This window comes from Podarcis erhardii (assembly GCF_964252035.2).
Source record: "Podarcis erhardii genome assembly, chromosome: 7".
In the NCBI taxonomy this organism is placed as follows: Eukaryota; Metazoa; Chordata; class Lepidosauria; order Squamata; family Lacertidae; genus Podarcis; species Podarcis erhardii.
In genome coordinates, this window is record NC_138511.1 from 75,773,696 (window position 1) to 75,794,263 (window position 20,568).

General features: G+C 45.0%; 1 protein-coding gene across 1 annotated transcript; it reads left to right on the forward strand.

Annotated features, from left to right (window-relative positions):
- Positions 1 to 1,902: 1,902 nt before the first annotated feature.
- LOC309345879 (neural cell adhesion molecule 1-like) lies at positions 1,903 to 20,139 on the forward strand. The gene is made up of 9 exons (XM_081869340.1): positions 1,903 to 2,013; positions 3,959 to 4,048; positions 7,647 to 7,859; positions 8,958 to 9,104; positions 9,802 to 9,942; positions 10,562 to 10,752; positions 14,587 to 14,680; positions 17,384 to 17,558; positions 18,888 to 20,139. Exons 1-9 carry the CDS (start codon positions 1,974 to 1,976, stop codon positions 18,946 to 18,948), a joined length of 1,152 nt encoding a protein of 383 aa, XP_081725466.1. The 5' UTR covers positions 1,903 to 1,973; the 3' UTR covers positions 18,949 to 20,139.
- The last annotated feature ends 429 nt before the right edge of the window (positions 20,140 to 20,568 follow it).

A 20,568-nucleotide genomic window follows, 5' to 3' on the forward strand; every position in this document is an offset into this window, starting at 1 on the left:
AAGTGTCTATATATATATAATGGGGGAAAGGAAATATTTAGATTTACTAGTCTGTCGCGTTATTCAGTTGCATAGGAACCTGGCCAAGGGTTTTGTAACTGTAAATTATCTATTTCCTCTCTACCTCAATACCCCCAAGCTTTATATTCCTATATAAACAATAGTATCAGTGCCCCATGAGATCGAACCCCACACTCTCTACCAGGTGAGGGGGAAGGAGACTCTGCATCTCTCTCCCACCAACACTTTATGTTTAATTAGTGTTTTAAAATTACACGGTACATAGTTAACCTGTGGTACTCACTTCCACAGGAGGCAGTGATGGGCACGAACTGGGATGGCTTTAAAAGAGGATTGGACAAGTTTGTGGAGGTGCTCTACCTACGCAGTTGGAGGCGGTAAATGCTTCTGAATACCAGTTGTTGGAAGCTGCAGGACAGGGAAAGAGCTCGTGTTTGGAGATTTCCCACAGGCATCTAGTTGGCTGCATTGAAAACAGGGTGCTGGGCTGGATGGACCAATGGCCTGATCCAGGGCGGGCTGGGTGGGTGATCTCCATAGCGGGTGGCTCTTGAGGAGCAGCACCCCACAAGATCGAATCCTCTGGCTGCTGCTGCAGAGTGCTGCTCCTCAAGAGTATTCCGTGTATGGCAGGGTCTTGTGATGCAGCGCTTCTTTGCCTGATCAGAGCCTCCCAGCTCTCCATCAGGTGGAAGGCTGTATGTTTAACTGGGGTTTAAAAAGCTCTCATTAAACACCAGTCCTTCACCCAACTTGTTTCAGGGATGGATCTGGGGCTGGGCAGGTGTTCCCTGGGGCAACCTGGATTGGGTGCCTGGATTGGGGCCCTGGAGTGGATCAAGGTGTGTGTGTGTTTGTGTGTGCGCTCACATCCCTACTAGGACTTGTCCTTCCTATTGCATTATTGAATGAGCTTTTAAATGAATTTTGTATTGTACATTTGGTTTTCCTTTTTTTTAAAAAAATGGTTTTTAATTGATTTTCATAGAATCATAGAATTATAGAGTTGGAAGAGACCACAAGGGCCATTGAGTCCAACCCCCTGCCAAGCAGGAAACACCATCAGAGCACTCCTGACGTGGGGTTGTCAAGCCTCTGCTAAAAGACCTCCAAAGAAGGAGACTCCACCACACTCCTTGGCAGCAAATTCCACTGTCGAACAGCTCTTACTGTCAGGAAGTTCTTCCTAATGTTTAGGTGGAATCTTCTTTCTTGTAGTTTGGATTTTATCTGTCTGCATTTTGTTATTAAGTTGCATCGACACTATTTATTTTTATAAAGCGACTAACAAATGTAACTAGCTAGCTAAATAGCAAGTGTGGAGTGCAACAAAATGTTGCAGTGCATAGTGCTGTTGTTGAGAGTTCCAGCTAGGCCACACAGCCCAAGTTTCCTTTGAGTTTATCCCATTCCATTCTGCTACCCCTAATTCCCCCCCCCCCCTCTAGCAAACACTCAGCCTTCTGTGGCAATGGAGTATGCTCAGTCCTCATTGAGATATTCTATCTTGAATTTTTTTCTTTCTCTTTCTCCTCCAAATCTTGGAGTTCTGCCTCTTGAGCATGCTGGTGCTACCTTCTTGTGTCTTAATGGTACTGTTTTGACTAGGTAGCCATTGTAGCTGAGCACGTGAGTTTGCTGAAATATAGGCAAATGCACATTTTGAAGTGCATATCCACATGCCTGCACAAGCATGCATGTACACAAATCTTCCTATTTTCTTTCTCCCCTCCCACCCTGACTTCCTGCTCCAGCCCTTTTCCTCCCTCCCCCCACTGATGCCACAGGGGCACACAGCAGGGAGGAGGAAAGAAAAAGGTGGGAGGGAGAGGGAGGGTGGTGGGTGGGTGGGCGAGAAAGCCTTATAAATAGCCCAGGACCCAGGAGTCCCTGTTCCAAACTACTGGTGCTGAAAGGCAAAGGAGCCCAATTCCTATCCCCACCTTTTAAAGATGGAACCAGGGAGATTCCTCATTTTCATGTTTGCAGCAGGTAAGATGAATGAATGAATGAATGAATGAATGAAGGAAGGAAGGAAAGGGCCCTGTTCCAGGTAGGGAGTTTGTGGGTGTCTAGACTGCCCACAGTACCTTAGTATTAGCTCTTTGGCTATTTCGTTCCTTCCTCTTTATGACTTTTTCTTTAAGGGAGCAAGTGAGACCTGCAACAAAATATTGCAGTGCCCCTCTTCAAGGTCCTAGCCAGTCTGACATACCCTCTCCTTCCTCTAATTTTCCTCAGTGCTTTGTGGCCACTGACCACGCATGGTCCTAATCAGATGTCTCTTGCCTTTTAATCTATAGTATATTTCCTACCCCACCAACACTCCCTCCCTGCCCCAGTTGTACTTCTGCAAACTTTGGGGGCTCTCTGAAGCCCAGCAATGCTTCCTTCTTGCATGGGGATATTGTAGGCTGCCTGGGCATTTGGGCTACATAAGGACAGTCAGTCAGAGGAGGAGTTCGTGATGGGCTGAAGTGCCTCTAGATCAGAAGGCTTCTGCAAGTAATCTCAAACCTAGAAAATCTAGGAATGTACCAAGCCAGCCAGTTTGTCCATCTCACCCAGCAATATCTGCTCTGACTGGAAGCAACTCTCCAGAATCTAAGGCAGAAAAAGGTCTTTCCCTGTTACTTGCTCTCCCTATCCTGCTAACTGGAGATGTCAGCTGAACTGCCATTTGCCCTAGCTCAAACTTGCAAGCAAATGTTTTGCTTAGTTTTCCTAACGGCAAATTACTGCAGCTGCTGCTGTTTTCTGAATGCCTAACAGGATAGTTTTGAACGAGCCAACACCTATTTTGGGTTCTAGTCCATGCTAGTCCTACTCAAGGTAGACCTACTGAAATTAATAGCCATGACTTCGGTTCCAACTGCACTATACAATCAAAACAGTATCATGCCCCTTATCATAGTCATGGTTTCCCCCAGCTCCAGATTCCTGGAAAGCATACTTGGTTGAGGGTTGTTAAGAGACCCCCCCCCCGAACTTCAATTCCCAGAAGTCCCTGGGAAAAAAGATTGATAAACCACTCTGAGAAATGTAACTCCGGGGGTGAGGGTGGGGATTAGGAGCCTTTCCTAACAACTCAGCACCTTAACAAACAACAGCTCCTAGAATTCTTTGGGGGAATGTTTATAGTGGTATCATAATGCTTTAAACGTATGGTGTGAGTGGGGTCAAAGAAAGCCCACTTTCTCCCACTTTTGAGAGATTTTCCCCGTATTTACATTTAGCTGACTCACCAGTGTATCGACTGAAATGTAGATAATCAACCCATTAATTTTACTTTTAAGCTAAAGGTAAAGGGACCCCTGACCATTAGGTCCAGTCATGACCGATTCTGGGGTTGCGGCGCTCATCTCGCTTTATTGGCCGAGGGAGCCAGCGTACAGCTTCCGGGTCATGTGGCCAGCATGACTAAGCTGCTTCTGGCAAACCAGAGCAGCGCACAGAAACGCTGTTTACCTTCCCGCTGGAGTGGTACCTCTTTATCTACTTGTACTTTGACGTGCTTTCGAACTGCTAGGTTGGCAGGAGCAGGGACCGAGCAACGGGAGCTCACCCCGTCATGGGATTCAAACCGCCACCTTCTGATCGGCAAGTCCTAGGCTCTGTGGTTTAAACCACAGCTCCACCCACGTCCCCAATTTTACTTTTCATGGACTCCAAAGTGGTCCAGGGCATATTTTTGTTGTCGTTGCACCATGCAGTTATAAAGCTGCACCCTGGCGTCACTGTGAGGTTGCCGAGGATCATGAGAGGATGCCTCTTGAATAATCTGCTGCTTAGGTGGTGCCCTGAACACTATTGCCGCTGGCTGTGGCTGCTTGGAATGCTTGCTTGTGCTGGTCGGCCAGCCCTGACTAGATGCTCTGAGCTAAAAGGACTTTGCTTTGTGACTGGACCAAACAATGTGCTTCTTTCCTCTTCCTAGGGGCTGTTCACTCCGCCAAGACGTCTCTGGAGATCATTCCTGGCAATGGGGACGTGCAGCTGGGCGAGAAAGCGTATTTCTTGTGCAAAGGTGAAAGCGGATAATGGAGAGGGTGTGCACGAATATGCATCAGAGCAGGAGCCAGCACAGTATTTGGGGCCCCTGCAGGGTGATCTGAGTGGCAGAGCACCTGCTTGCATATAGAAGGCCCCAGGTTCAAAACCCCAGCATCTCTTCCCTGTCTGAAACCTGAGAGATTTGCTGCTGCCAGTCAATAGAGATCAGCAGTGGGGAACTGGTTGATTCCCCTTACCCAGACTGTCTGGGATAGCTCAGCCGGTAGAGCATGAAACTCTTCATCTCAAGGTCATGGGTTTAAGCCCCCCAGTTGCTTTTTAAAATTGTATTTATGCTTTTCAGATTTATACTTTTCACTAGTTTTACAATCATTTTAACCTTTCAGAACTTGACTTCCTTTCCTCTCTTTCTGCGGTTCCTTAAATTTATTTTTAATACCTTCTTCAAATTAACTTAATTTGCTCATTTAGTCATCTACTTTAAATATATACTCTTATATAAAACTGCAGGTTATTACAACAATACTGCCAATGTTCTTATTTGTTTACAATTTATCTGTAAATATTCAATAGAACATTTCTTTTATTTAAAAAGTTTGTTATCTTCCGGTAAGTTTCACCATTTCTGCATATTCCATAAGTTTTTGTATCCATTCTTCCTTTGCTGGGACTTCTGCTTCTTTCCATTTCTGGGAGAGTAACATTCTTGCCACTGTAGTAGCATACAGGTTTCTATACAGTTTAGGTAGTTCTGTCCCCTATAATTCCCAGCACATTGGGCAAATGATTCCTGCATTTGAAGGGGTTGGACTAGATGACCCCCGGGTTCCCTTCCAACTCTACAATTCTATGATTCTAAAAATATTGTTAGGGGAATTTGCTTATCCAGCCTGCACTAAGGAGGTGTGTCAAGGACGTTTGTGCAGGAAAAGCTCAGCCTTGACCCAGCCTGATAAGAGTGAGCATCCTCTTCTTCCAGCTGGATCAGGCATCCAGCTGTGATGGCGCAGGGTGACTTTCCCTCCATGAACAGGACTTGGGGCACATCCACAGTCCTGTTTGCCTCGTGATTATCATAGAATTGTAGAGTAGGAAGGGGAAGGAGAGGTTCTTTTTTTTTGTGCCTGGCAAAACCGGCTGCATACTGCTCAATGAGAACAAAAGGGTTTGCGGCAGAAGATCAGCATTTGTTTCATTTCAGTGGTAAATAGCAGGTTTTCCCAGGGAAAACAGTGGGACAAAAAACATGAACCTCTTGGACTCATGCCTAGGAATCACGGGACAAATGGAAGGAATTGCTGGAAAAACAGAAGTGTGGATGAGCCCTTAATTTCTATGCATGTGTAAAGCTAAGGTGAGAGAATGCCTCTGTATATACCTGTGTCATCTATAGGTCTGTGGGGCTCCACCATGGTGGCTTCTCCAATGCCTTTGCCAAATAAACTTGCACCAGTTCTCACCAGAGTGGTGCATGCTCTAGTTACTGGTATCTCTCGCCTGGACTACTGCAATGCGCTCTATGTGGGGCTACCTTTGAAGGTGACCCGGAAACTACAACTAATTCAGAATGCAGCAGCTAGACTGCTGACTGGGAGTGGCCGCCGAGACCACATTAACACCAGTTTTGAAAGACCTACATTGGCTCCCAGTACGTTTCCGAGCACAATTCAAAGTGATGGTGCTGATCTTTAAAGCCCTAAACGGCCTCGGTCCAGTATACCTGAAGGAGCGTCTCCACCCCCATCGTTCTGCCCGGACACTGAGGTCCAGCATCGAGGGCCTTCTGGCAGTCCCCTTGCTGTGAGAAGCAAAGCTACATGGAACCAGGCAGAGGGCCTTCTCGGTAGTGGCATCCGCCCTGTGGAACGCCCTCCCACCAGATGTCAAAGAGAAAAACAACTACCAGACTTTTCGAAGACATCTGAAGGCAGCCCTGCTTAGGGAAGCTTTTAATGTTTAATAGACTATTGTATTTTAATATTTTGTTGGAAGCCGCCCAGAGTGGCTGGGGAAACCCACCCAGATGGGTGGGGTATAAATATTATTATTATTATTATTATTGGACTCTAGTTCCCATTATCCACAGCCAGCATGGCCAGTAGTCAAGAGATGATGGGCATTGTAGTTCAACAGCATCTGCAAGACCATAGGCTCCCAATCCCTGAGATAGACAGTGAAGAGCGAGATAAACCTATGATCTGTCTCGGTATAAGGAAGCTTCCTGTTGAAAAGGTCCACAGCACAGCGACAGAGCACATCTTTTGCAAACAGGTTCAACCCCCAGCATCTCGAGATAGGGCAGGGAAAGCTCACCCCACATCTGAGCTGCTGCCAGTCAGTGTAGGCAGCACTGAGCTAAATAGAGCAGTGGTCTGATGTGCTCCTTCAGAGGACACACCTGCTTCCCTCCACAGTGGACTTTGCATGCGTTGCCAGTTTGGCCTCTCTCCCACCCTGCTTCTGGGGGTATGTGTGGTCTGCTTTGAAAAAACTTGTTTAAAATTATGTTTGCTGCTTATGTATTTAAATAACCATGCGGCATCTGGTTTGTTTGTTTTTTAAAGTCCAATTGTTTGTGGCTTTGGGGAGACAGGAAGAGGGCTCAGAGGTGGTATAGGCTCCCAGCCGCTTGCTGTTCTGTCTGCACATTTCCTTTTGTTTAAAATTCACAGAACCTCTTCCTTCCCCACCTGCACTCAAGTTGTGTACACAGCATACATTTAAATCATATTCTGCCCCCCCCCACTCCAAAGAATAATGGGAACTGTTAAGGCAGCTGGGAATTATAGCTCTGTAAGGGGTAATCTCTGTTGCCTCCTGGGATCCTTGGTGGGATTTGTCCAGACTTTAATTGTACATAGATTCGGTCTTCATGAGAGGATTGGATGTGTTTGACAACTACATAGTCACTGCCCTTTCCAGAGCAGAGTGGCTCCTGTTTTTGCGAAAATCTGAGCTTTCTTTAAAACAACAACCCACCCATTCATCTAACTTTTTAAGATAGTCTGTATGTGTGTGTACAACCTTTCTCTTATACAACTCTCCACTCATTTGATGGAAGGGTTGCCAACTGGGGGGTGGGGGTGGGCTGTGGACATGTTTGCAAAACAGAGAAACTGCTGTATACACTCTTCTCTTCTCTTCTCTTCTCTTCTCTTCTCTTCTCTTCTCTTCTCTTCTCTTCTCTTCTCTTCTCTCTCTCTCTCAGACAGACACACATGAGGCAGCAGAGCTCCCTGTGACGGGGTGAGCTCCCGTTGCTCAGTCCCTGCTCCTGCCAACCTAGCAGTTCGAAAGCACGTCAAAGTGCAAGTAGATAAATAGGTACCACTCCGGCAGGAAGGTAAACGGTGTTTCCATGCGCTGCTCTGGTTTCGCCAGAAGCGGCTTAGTCATGCTGGCCACATGACCCAGAAGCTGTACGCCGGCTCCCTCGGCCAATAAAGCGTGATGAGCGCCGCAACCCCAGAGTCGTCCGCGACTGGACTTAATGGTCAGGGGTCCCTTTACCTTTACCTATCAATCAGGTCAGGTCATCATCCCTCCTTCCCTTGCTACCACCCCACCTGGGTGATCTATTAATTGTGCATTTCAATTCCTCCGCATGTCAGTAAGAGCTGGTGGTGAAGCTACCTTGACCTGGACTGACCCAGAGGATACCGACATTGAGGATTCAGAGCTGTACACATTGCGGCATATCGACGAGCAGTCTAAGGGGCTGGAGATGACTCTTCCTGATCCACAGGCGGGAGGGATCTTCACCTGCAAAGGCGACTTTGAGTCTGGAGACACGGCAACTGCCCAGATCAAAATCCGTGTGGTCCGTAAGTGACATTCTATTGACATTCCTGCAATATGCTAGAGCAGGGACCGAGAAGCTCAGATCCAGGGAGGAGGGGATGGATGCGACCTCCCAGGCCTCTCGACCTGGCCCTTGGGACCCCCAAGGCCACACAACCTCAAAGGCTCTCTCCTTACTGAAACGTTCCCTTTAATGATGACAATGTCTCTTGGTTGACTGGCTCATCTACATTTGCCCCATTTCTTGCCTCTGGCCTCGCTTGCCGTGTGGCCCCTGAAAACTTGCCCATTAGGGAATGCATCCCTCATATTGAAAAGGGTCCCCCAGTCCTGGTCTAGAGTGACAATAAATTGGGAGTGTTAGGTGAAACTAACACACCGTAGGTCACATTTACACCATACGTTTACAGTGCTACGATACCTCTTTGAACAGTTCATGGCTTCCCACAAAGAAATGTGGGAGCTGTAGTTTCTTAAGGGTGCAGAGAACTGTTAAGAGGCTCCATTCCCCCCACAGAGCTACAGTTCCCAGATTTTCTTGTGAAGAAGAAGAGTTTGGATTTGATATCCCGCTTTATCACTACCCAAAGGAGTCTCAAAGGGGCTAACATTCTCCTTTCCCTTCCTCCCCCACAACAAACACTCTGTGAGGTGAGTGGGGCTGATAGACTTCAAAGAAGTGTGACTCGCCCAAGGTCACCCAGCAGCTGCATGTGGAGGAGCAGGGAAGCGAACCTGGTTCACCAGATTATGAGTCTGTCGCTCTTAACCACTACACCACAATGGCTCTCAAGACGGATGAACTGTTAAACCACTCTCTGTGTCGCCCCATCATATCCTTAAAAACAGCAGGCAATTAGGTCAACGCAAAAGATAAGGTTAGGCTCCCTCTGCCCCCTGGTTTGAACACTGTGTACATAGCTCATCATACCATGATGTCACCAAGTGCAGTCCAGTCCACCTGACCCTGACTTTTTACCCCAAGTTGTGATTTGCCTGTGGAAGGGCCCAGGTTCAATTGTTATTGTCTTCAGTTGGGGCCAGAAATCCTGGAGAAGTACTGCCAGTCAGCTAGATGGCTTGGCTCGGTACAAATCAACTTCCCATGTTCCTATCCATAGAGAGACCGAGGTTTGTGACCCCCATGGAGCCCACGAAGGAAGTTGTTGAGGGCACAAGTGTAGCCTTCGATTGTCAAGCCACTGGAATCCCACCACCGACTGTACGATGGACCTTTGGAAACCAGGAAATCAGTAAGATTGGAGATGGTGAGTAGGATATTCTGTTCAGAGGTGCCCCTAGATAGAAAACCCACTCACACCTCTGCTATTTTGCTTCTCCTTTGCTGTTAGAGGACAAGGGGTTAAAACAACATCTCTTGACCGCTGCCAAAGTTATTATTTGACAAAACTTGGGTGGGGGGAAGAGAATGGATGACTAAAATCTTGACCATTGTATGCAGGGTTAAGCTCACACATATGGTTAGAACCAGAGAGAGAGCATAGACAATGTCTTTATGGAGAAATGAAGTCTCTTTCTAATTTATTTTGAAGCAATAAGGTACAGGATAATGCAAACCCATTTGTGTTACTTGGAAATGTGTTATACTGATCTGTCATTGGTTATTTGTTATTGGCTGATCCTGATTTAGGTGCAGGTATTTGTCTTGCTCAATGTTCAGTTCTCGATATCTCTTTTGCTTTTGGCATTTGTTATGATATTTTGCTAATATGTACCTGCAAAACATACCGTATTTTTCGCTCTATAACACGCACCCGACCATAATACACACATAGTTTTTAGAGGAGGAAAATCCTTAGGTATGCCACCCGTAGGCATTCCCTCCATAACACGCACAGACATTTCCCCTTACTTTTTAGGAGGAAAAAAGTGAGTGTTATGGTGCAAAAAAATATGGTATATCCCACTATCACCACTGCTAATTTGCTTCTCCTTTCTGGGCAGGAGGACGAATCTCCGTGCTTGCAAATGGGACGTTGGTGGTAAAGGACTCCCAACCCTCAGATGCTGGTGTCCACACCTGCCAGGCCAGCATTAAAGAGCGGAATGAAACTGTTGTCATGGACGTCTCCCTCAATATTAGATGTAAGAGATGTTTGGGGTCTCTTAGCACAGTGCTGGGAGATAGGAGCCTTGGCCTCTGTTGGGCTGCCAGGGTTGTAAATTTGGTTGTATGTGGAGTGGATGGACCTAATCAAAGGTAAAGTTTAGGAAGCAAGGAGTGGATGGGTCTTTTGATTTGGGAAGAGAAGGGTAGGGCTGAGAGAGATTCCTGCCTGAAGCCTTGGAGAGCTGCTGCCAGTCAGTACATCGGTACCTCAGGTTACAGACGCTTCAGGTTACAGACTCCGCTAACCCAGAAATAGTACCTCGGATTAAGAACTTTATCTCAGGATGAGAACAGAAATTGCACGGCGGCAGCGGAAGGCCCCATTAGCTAAAGTGGTACCTCAGGTTAAGAACAGTTTCAGGTTAAGAATGGACCTCCGGAATGAATTAAGTTCTTAACCCGAGATACCACTGTATAGATAATACCCACATTCTTTATTACAGTCCAAAGACCAGCAAACAATTTTTCAAAAGCAAAGTACATCAGAAATACAGAAAAAATATTACTTGGCAGTCACTATGTTTTACCCAGAGGTAAAATAATGGCAAAAGCTAGCTTCCTATGTAACAAATTCAATCTGCTTTGCTTTCCCAGTCACTCCAAGGATAGAGCTCCTCACAGGCGACTCATTTGCCACCCCGATTGGGACACCTGCCCAATACAACTTCAGCATCTTGGCTTACCCTCCCCCCTCTGTCTCCATTGCTTGGAAGGGGAAGGTTTTCAAAGGTGATGATATCAAGAAAGTGGCGCAGGACCAAGACAGACACACGTATTCCTTTGAGGTAAGGCTGTTTTGAATTACAACTTGCATCATCCCTGAGCATTGGTCAACAGCCAACTCGTTCCCGACAAATTGGTCAGTTTCAGTTTCAGTTTCTCTCAGTTCCTCATCCCCACTTCTCCAATCTTAAATTCAGTTCTGCACTTTACCCTATCAGTTTGCATTTCTTTTCTTTCTTTTTTTTAAAAAAAAAATCTTCATGAAAATTCAGCAGCATCTTAGGGATATATATGAATATATATATGAATTTTGGAGTGCTATTTTGCCTAACATAGTATGGGGTGTGAGGGGAGGGGTAGTTCCTCTGGTGGGGGGGGCACATTGTGCTCCTTCTGGGGTAGTTTGTTCACCTTTAGGTGAACCTTGCACTCAGCTCTCACTTGTGGCTGCTAGAAGTTGTTGGCATGAAACAACTGCCAAACCCCAGGAAAGGCTTTGACTGGCCAACTAAACCAGGTGCGGGTAGCCAATGAGTCACAAATCCTTGCTGAGTTAAGATGCTTCCTCTGCATGTGAAGACAGGCTCTGGCAGATTGAGCGGACAAGAGCAACAGAGGGTCCAACAATTAAGCAGGCAATTTCTGCATGTGCTGTAGAGGGAAGTGAGGGGCAGATGGGGCTCCTCAACCTGGAAAGATAGCCCATCCAGAAGGAAAACTCTGATCCTAAACCTCCACTGCTTTGTGTATGACATCTTTGAGAGAAGGAAAGGCTAAGGAGTAAACCCTACACAAATCTGGAGTGGACTCCCTAAGATGGTTTGATGGCATCTTGTACCTTCCAACAACTTCTGCAGCCTGGCTGGTGCCAAAAGTATTGCTCTGCTTTCCTTTGGACCACATCAGCAAGGGTCAGAGTGGGGCCCAGGACCTGCATACACACAGGACTCAGCTACATTAGTAAAGAAACAGTGATTTGACTGCACTATAGACATGCAACAACAGATGGCGCAAGAGAGCAGGAAATTTTTAAACCCCATTTTCCATAGAGATTTATTTTCTTTTGTTATAACGATCTAATTTCTGACTTAATTATAGTCGTCCCCCCCGTGTCTAGATCCACCCACAGTCCAGGCTTGCATCCTAGGGAGGTCACTTTGGTGCTGCTAACTAGCAGTTTGACTCCCCCCCCCCCGAGGCACACTCCATTGTCTCTTGAGACAGATGGATGCCAACAGTATATTTTTAACACGGTCATTTCTGCAAACATATGCACATCTAGGCATGTTCCCCCCCTATTACGGAAGTGTATGCTTTTCATTTGGAGGATGGCATCACAAAATTAGCAGAAGTTTCAGCTCTGAGGGAGAGCTATGCTTCAGTTTGTGTCAAAATAGTCCGGCATGAAAATCCCCAAACTCGGTTCCATGGGTGACTCTGAGTCAACTCCCTGGGATAGTTTATTGCTGCACATTGTTTCTAAATTTCTTGTTGTACATTGTTTTAATTGTCTGTTTTAACCATATTTGCACACCAGTTTCTAATGCTGTGAGTGTCCTCTATTTCAGAGGCTTCTACTCTGCAGCCTCTTATAGTTGTTTTAACTGCGAGTCTTTTAGTTCTTATGCTCTTACAGTTGTTTTAACTGCATGTTTTTATTTGTTTTTAGTTTTTATCTGTTTTAATTATCAGTTTTTATCCATCCATTATCCGTGTTTAATCTTGTATTTTATTCAGATGTTTTATCCTATGCTTGTTCCTTTGTCCTTATTTGCTCCAACATTTATCAGTTAAAAAAAATCTTAACTGCTATTTTATTTATATGTGAGTTTTTTTATCCTGGTCTGTGACCGTAATAAAGTTCATTCATTCATTCATTCATTCATTCAAACTGAACTGGATTTCTCCTCCATCCCTAATGAGGACTGAACATGTTCAGTGGCCATGGAAGACCAACCAATTGTTTCATATGTGTGTGTGTGTTTGTGTGTGTTGGGATCTAAAACTGGTGGTGGTAGCAAATGGAACATCTTGGAAAGGGATATGACTGACTAGAATGGAATCCTGAACAGGAGCACTCCTCAGTGAAGCATTTGTCTCAGGATCCACTTATAAAGACTGACTCATAAGATATAAGCCAGGAAAGCATGTCTGCCATTAATGATTTTTAAATAAATATCTTCATTCAATTCTCTTTTCCAAAATGTGCAACCATAGCAACACCATTAAAAAACAGCAACATTTTTTTTTTACATCAGAACACCCAGCGATGTGGCTAGATCATTTCATACGCTGGGCTGAGTGAACTTACAGGGGTCCCCCTTCAAAGGAACCCCCAAATCCCACAAAACATTTCTTGAAAACTCAGTCATGACCTCAAATTGCCTTTTCTGGAAGTTGGGAAGGCTGTGTACTGTGCCTGTTTTTTTTTAAAAAAATGAAAATCAAATGAAAATTTTAATGCAAACTTTTATGGAGATCAGTGAAAGGAGTTTTTTTAAAAAAGGAAAGGTAAAAGGAAGAACTTCATTCAAAAACAAAATAAGTGAGCCCACCAATTGCAGGTACATGGTAGCCAGCGTTCTCAGTTTCCTATGCTGATATATTATGCTAACTGCGTCTTCATACACTGCCTTTCAGGCAAGAAGGCCCCCAAGACAGCTCACAAAACATACAGGCAAATAAAGGTAAAGGTAAAGGTAAAGGTAAAGGTAAAGGTAAAGGTAAAGGTAAAGGTAAAGGTAAAGGTAAAGGTAAAGGTAAAGGTACCCCTGCCCGTTCGGGCCAGTCTTGCCAGACTCTAGGGTTGTGCGCTCATCTCACTCTATAGGCCGGGAGCCAGAGCTGTCCGCAGACACTTCCGGGTCACGTGGCCAGCGTGACAAGCTGCATCTGGCGAGCCAGCGCAGCACACGGAACGCCGTTTACCTTCCTGCCAGTAAGCGGTCCCTATTTATCTACTTGCACCCGGGGGTGCTTTCGAACTGCTAGGTTGGCAGGCGCTGGGACCGAACGACGGGAGCGCACCCCGCCGCGGGGATTCGAACCGCGACCATGCGATCGGCAAGTCCTAGGCGCTGAGGTTTTACCCACAGCGCCACCCGCGTCTCTATACAGGCAAATACAATAATGTAAAAACAAACACTACAGATCATACCAATTAAAGACATTTCAAAAGTATTAAAAATCAAACACATCCAAAAGGCTAAGAACATTCCCTGTAAAAATGCAAAGAGAAGGCAAGAATACTTAAGCAGTGCCTTCACCTTATAAGGACCCAGACAGGGAACGCGGGGCAAGGCGGATGGACAAATTGCCCTTGGTGGTTCTAGCAGCTTAACTTTTCCCTTGAGGCATTTGCAGATAAGGAAGTGTTGGCAGCTAGGGAGGCTGCAGAGCATTTGAAGAACATTTAATGAAAGATATCTCTCTCTCTCTCTCTCTCTCTCTCCCCCACCCACCCACCCACCAGTTGTTCACTTCACAATGAAAGGGTAAACTCAACCCCACAAGAGTTGGGTGAGGGGCTACTCCATGAAATCACCCCTCCTTGAATTGTTGTGTTAAGTTCATGAATTTTAGACTGGATCACTGTTACTGCTCAGCCCTAGTAAGCATGCAATATGAAGCCACCAATGGTTGCTGAGGACACCTGCAGCGTAAGCCACTCTTCTCTGCAACCTGGTGCCCTCCAGATGTTTCAGATTATAACCCCATGGTCAGGAATGCTGGGAATTGTAGTCTAGCAGCATGTGGAGGGCACCAGGCTCGAGAAGGCAGGAGCAAGTTTTGGAAAAGGAAAACCTCCTAAGTGTTCCTTCACTTGTCATAGCAGAATACTATTCCACTTCACATTTTGATGCATCTTAAATTCTCCTTTTTAATTTTGGTTCTAGTTCACGCCAGCATCACAAGAGGATCTCTCAGAACTACTAATAACAGCTGCCAATGATCAGGGTAGCAGCAAGAAGAAGGTTACTCTTCAAGGAGGTGAGTTGCAAACAATTGGCTTAAAGTCAGAATGCTGACACTAACCTGGAGAAGAGAAGACTGAGAGGTGATATTAGATTCAGGTAGGTAGTCATGTTGGTCCGACACAGTCAAAATAAATAAATAAATTAAAAAATTGTCCAGTAGCACCTTAAACACCAACTAAGTTTGTTCTGGGTATAAACTTTTGTATCTATGCACACTTCTTTAGATACACTGAAACAGAAGTCACCAGACCCTTGTTGTTGTTTAGTTGTTTAGTCGTGCCCGACTCTTCGTGACCCCTTGGACCAGAGCACGCCAGGTACTCCTGTCTTCCACTGCCTCCCGCAGTTTGGTCAAACTCATGTTGGTATCTTCGAGAACACTGTCCAACCATTTCGTCCTCTGTCGCCCCCTTCTCCTTGTGTCCTCAATCTTTCCCAACATCAGGGTCATTTCCAGGGAGTCTTCTCTTCCCATGAGGTGGCCAAAGTACTGGAGCCTCAGCTTCAGGATCTGTCCTTCCAGTGAGCACTCAGAGCTGATTTCCTTAAAAATGGATAGGTTTGAACTTCTTGCAGTCCATGGGACTCTCAAGAGTCTCCTGCAGCACCATAATTCAAAAGCATCAATTCTGCACCTATCAGCCTTCTTTATGGTCCAGCTTTCACTTCCATACATCACTACTAGGAAAACGATAGCATTAACTATACAGACCTTTGTCGGCAAGGTGATGTCTCTGCTTTTTAAGATGCTGTCTAGGTTTGTCATTGCTTTTCTCCCAAGAAGCAGGCATCTTTTAATTTTGTGACTGCTGTCACCATCTGCAGTGATCATGGAGCCCAGGAAAGAAAAATCTCTCACTGTCTCCATTTCTTCCCCTTTTATTTGCCAGGAGGTGATGGGTCCAGTGGCCATGATCTTAGTTTTTTTGATGTTGAGCTACAGGCCATATTTTGCGCTCTCCTCTTTCACCCTCATTAAGACACCAGACCCTTATATACAGAAATAGACTTGAAAGAGAAGTTGCTGAATTACGACTTATTACTATTATTACTACATTGGCTCCCAGTACATTTCCAAGCACAATTCAAAGTGCTGGTGTGACCTTTAAAGCCCTAAACGGCCTCGGAACAGTATACCTGAAGGAGCGTCTCCACCCCCATCGTTCTGCCCCGACGCTGAGGTCCAGCGCCGAGGGCCTTCTGGCGGTTTCCTCATTACGAGAAGCAAAGCTACAGGGAACCAGGCAGAGGGCCTTCTCGGTAGTGGCGCCTGCCCTGTGGAACGCCCTCCCATCAGATGTCAAAGCGATAAATAACTACCTGACATTCAGAAGACATCTTAAGGCAGCCCTGTTCAGGGAAGTTTTTAATCTGTGATATTTTAGTGTATTTATGGTTTCTATGGAAGCCGCCCAGAGTTGCTGGGGAAACCCAGCCAGATGGGCGGGGTACAAATAATAAATTATTATTATTATTATTATTATTATTATTATTATTATTATTAAACTGAAAACTATGGAGAAACCTGGTCTGAATAGGGATATTGGATTCTTGTCTCATTACATATGCTAAAGCTATTTCTGGTCATCTGCATGCTATCCCTTGGTTTTTCCTGTAGGACTAATTGCAGTCATCAACAGGTTTACCATTCCAACTGAGTCAATCACCCATCTCCTACTACCCCTCTTAGAAAAACCCCACCCCAGCCTCCCACTGTATATAAGGATCTGGTGACTTCTGTTTTAGTGTATCTGAAGAAGTGTGCATGCACATGAAAGCTTATACCCAGAACAAACTTAGTTGATCTCTAAGGTTCTACTGGACATTTTTTAAATTTATTTTGAGAGGTGGTATGCCAGCCATCTTCAAATATCTGAAGGGTTGGAGCATGGAGCAAGCTTATTTTCTTCTGCTCCAGAGGGTGCATAGGTAGGACCTGAGTCAATGGATTCAAATGACAAGAAATGAGATTTCAACTAAAAATTAAGAACTTTCTGGTGGTAAGCAAATTAATTAAGTGGCAGATTTATGAATAAATTTTTCAAAATCAACAATCCTTCTGGTCAGTCTGAACACAAGGGATCTCAATTGGCTTCTCTCTTAACTCTCTCCTAGCCATAGCCCATGGTGGCTTTAAATACCTAGGAATAGCTCTCATATTTGACATTAAATAGGCTGAAGGAACTATACAAATGTTTCTGAAAACATGCAACAGGATCTAAAATAAAATAAAATAGAAGCGTACTAACCTAAGCTGGATCAGTTATTGCGGTAATAAAAATGTCTGTATTACTTAGATTCTCATGTCTCTTTCAGGTACTGCCAGTCCCCTCCCCTTCACTAAAAAATGGCACAATAAACTCAATTACTTTGTGGCACAAAGCAAAAGATCAAGAGCCAGTCATAAAATCTTATGAAAGGAATTACAGCTTGAGAAGTTGCACTCTATCAAAGGTCCTAGAGAACGTTGAGAACCACAATATGCCTCACTCCCAGCCAACAATCTTGCCTGTTGCTCCCAATGGCTGTCTTTCTTACAGCCACAGTACATGTCAGGAGTCTGTGCTGACTTACCTTCACCTCAGCTTTCCCCCTCCGGCCGGTGCCCTTGCTCACAATGGGGGTCATTCTCTGCTCAAGGCTAGTGAAAGGATTCTTGCATTCTGATGTCCTTCCCATCTGCTCTTGCAAATGGATGTCCTTCTCCCCTTTCCAGACACTCAAGGTTTGGGAACTGGCATCCTTGTGCTCATTGTGTTGATCATCCTCTTGGTGGCTTTGCTGGTGATGGATGTCTTCTGCTACTACAAGCGCCAGCGTGGCTTGCTGATGTATTGTAGGAACAATATCCTGGGCAAAAACTCATCCGGAACAGGCACAGAAAACAATGGGTGAGTTCATATGGGGGAGAGAAGGATAGCCATGGTAGGAAATGAGGACCAAATATTGGCATAGCAATGATGGGAATCTCTTCTTAACCTTCTCCAGTGGTGATCTTCCTCCACCAGTCTTTCATCTACTGATCCCATTCCATGTTTCAGTTGACACCCACAGCAGCCTGATTGGGATGGTGGTGATAGCAGTTTGTAGTGATTTCCATGGTCCATCAGTTATAGACGTGTTTTGACCATTAAGACTTTTTCAGATATGTCCCAATTGGTCCTGAGTCCTTGGCTTAGAAAACCTTCTCCATCTGCTTTGGGGAAGGTGTCCAAATAATTCCACTAGTGTGTCAGTGGCTGAAAAAAAGTCTTTTAGCTGAGCACTTTTCCTTTTGTCGGCAGCCTGTTCTCTACAAACACAACCTTATGTTGTATATCACAAATTCTTCAAATCTAGTACAGTGGTACCTCGGGTTACATACGCTTCAGGTTACAGACTCTGTTAACCCAGAAATAGTGCTTCAGGTTAAGCACTTTGCTTCAGGATGAGAACAGAAATCGTGCTCTGGTGGCGCGGCAGCCGCGGGAGACCTCATTAGCTAAAGTGGTGCTTCAGGTTAAGAACAGTTTCAGGTTAAGTACGGACCTCCGGAGGGAATTAAGTAATTAACCTGAGGTACCACTGTAGTTCAGTTAGTCCAAGGACTCAGGGCTAATTGGGACATATCTGAAAAAGATTGGCTGGATCTATAACTGGTTGTTCCATAACACTATTGCCCTATTTATATTATTGATCACTGTTCTTTATCACATGTTTCTTTCTTCTTTAGCACAAGTATACTTTCATCTATGTCTGACTTTTTAAAAAACAAAAAACCCACACAACTAATTTTGAATGGCAATTGTGCCTCTCCCCCGATAGAAATTTAATTATTGTCACATTTATATTTCACCTTTCATTCAAGGAGCCCAAGGTGGCACTCATGGTTCTCCTCCCCGTTTTATCATCACAATCACCCTGTGAGGTAGGCCAGGCTGACATATGGTGACTGGTTCAAGGTCACCCAATGAGCATCATGGCCAAGTGGGGATTTGAACCCTGGTCTCTCCCAGGACCTAGGCTGACAATCTTAACCACTACGCCATACTGGCTTCCTCAAAGAGGGTAGGTTAACCTGACTTGTCTTATTTTTTTTCTCTGTATGTTGCTCTGGGAGCTTTTTTTCAGCTGAAGATTGGAATAAAAAAGGATAAAAAAATTGGAATAAAAAAATGGATAAACAACCATTTTTATCCATGCTCACCCATGCTTTAGCTTTCCATTATTTGTTTCCACAGGAAAATGCTCTCCAAGTCGGGGAAAAGCACCGTGGTGAATGTTTCTGGCATTGAGGCCTGATTAGTCGACAGCGATGACCTTAGATTGTGCAGGGATGGAGATGGGACTCCATGGCCAAGCTTGGATGAGCTCTTCATCAAAAATGGAAACACAAAAGGCGACTTCCCATATGGGAGAGCTGAGAAGACAGTGCCTCTCTTTCTCATCTCACTTTTTCCTTAACACCCTCCTGCCTGTGGCCCAGTGACCTAACTCTCCTTTTCAGAATAGCTGTTGCACCACAAGCCAATGGGAATGAAACACCCTCCTCATGCAGCCTTCCTCAACTCTATGCTCTCTAGATGTTGTTGGATTCCAACTCCCATAATTCCAAGCCACCATGGCCCAAACAGGATAGGGCTGGGGGGAGAAATTTGATTCCGTTCTCATTTAAAAGCAAACTTACCTAATTTGCACTTCCCAAAACAAGATGCAGAACGAAAGCCAGGCATCCTTTGAAATCCGCCTGTCTCCACATTTTGGAAATGCCGTGGCTCAGCTGAGTAGTGGGTATAAAAATGCACGTACTAGTGTAAAGTGCGTACTAGTGAAGATAACATGCAGCTATGTCTTATATTAGGGAAAGCTGTTTGTCAAAAATGTTCATGTTAGGCCAAATTGTATACAAAAAAATGTGTATGGGAGAAATTTGCACTAAAATGCTAATGATCTTTCGTGAGTCCTTTTTTAAAAAAAAAAATCACCAATTGATGCGGAAATATGGAGGAGTGAACTTTGGATAAATTAGATAAACAAGACACTGAGAGAAACTGACATTGACGTATTTCTCCATCCCTAAGTCAGCGGTGATGGGTTTTGTAGTTTAGCGACATCAGGAAGGCATCAAGTTGAGGAAAACTGCTCCAGTGTAGGGATGGTCAATCTCTGACCCTCCAAATGTTACTGGACTACAACTCCCATCATCCTTGATCACTGGCCATACTAGCTGAGGCTGATAGGAATTAGGGTCTAACAACATCTGGAGGGCCACAGACTCCCCAACCCCACCCTCATGGTTTCTCTATACGAGGAGCAGACTGGAAATCCCCCCCACCTCATTTTGTTTCTCAGAGCCCTTGTTTCAAGCAAAAAAGTTCTGGGATTTCTCCTTAGAATTGTATGGCCATTTAGAGAATAAACTTTTATTCCTCTGATGCTACCTCTTCTCCATCATCCCTGATCCTTAATCTCAATAAAGCTTCAAAATTGGAACCTGGGTTTGACTGCATACTTTAGTAGCCCAAGAATCTGCTCCCTGCATGCCTGATTGATTGCTCATTCTGGCTCCATGCTTTATCTGACATGAGGAACACAGGCAAGCTTGCCTAGTGGGGAATAGACAGGTGTTAGATGTTAGATGTAAGTAGCAGTCATGTCTGGGGGGAAATTAAGAGGTGGTGACAGCCATAAGAAATGGAAACACACTGCATCCTGGCCAACCCCAGGTTTCATTATTACCAAGGCCCTGGATGTGTATGTTAAATTACAGTTGCACTGTATTATGGGCTTTGCAGTTAGGCCCATGAATGTTTTCATACATATGAACACTTCAACCATACCACGCCACATAGGTGGGTTTTGTAGTATACCAAAATTATGGTGCACTGTGCACTGTGACTATGAAACATATACATGTCAAAA

Excerpts from the sequence above, each read along its gene's own strand:
- LOC309345879 (XM_081869340.1), top strand. The coding sequence starts at position 1,974 with ATGGAACCAGGGAGATTCCTCATTTTCATGTTTGCAGCAG. Across the intron at positions 14,681-17,383 it reads GAAGGTTACTCTTCAAGGAG|ACACTCAAGGTTTGGGAACT; the intron begins GTGAGTTGCAAA and ends TCCCCTTTCCAG. Across the intron at positions 17,559-18,887 it reads ACAGGCACAGAAAACAATGG|GAAAATGCTCTCCAAGTCGG; the intron begins GTGAGTTCATAT and ends TTGTTTCCACAG.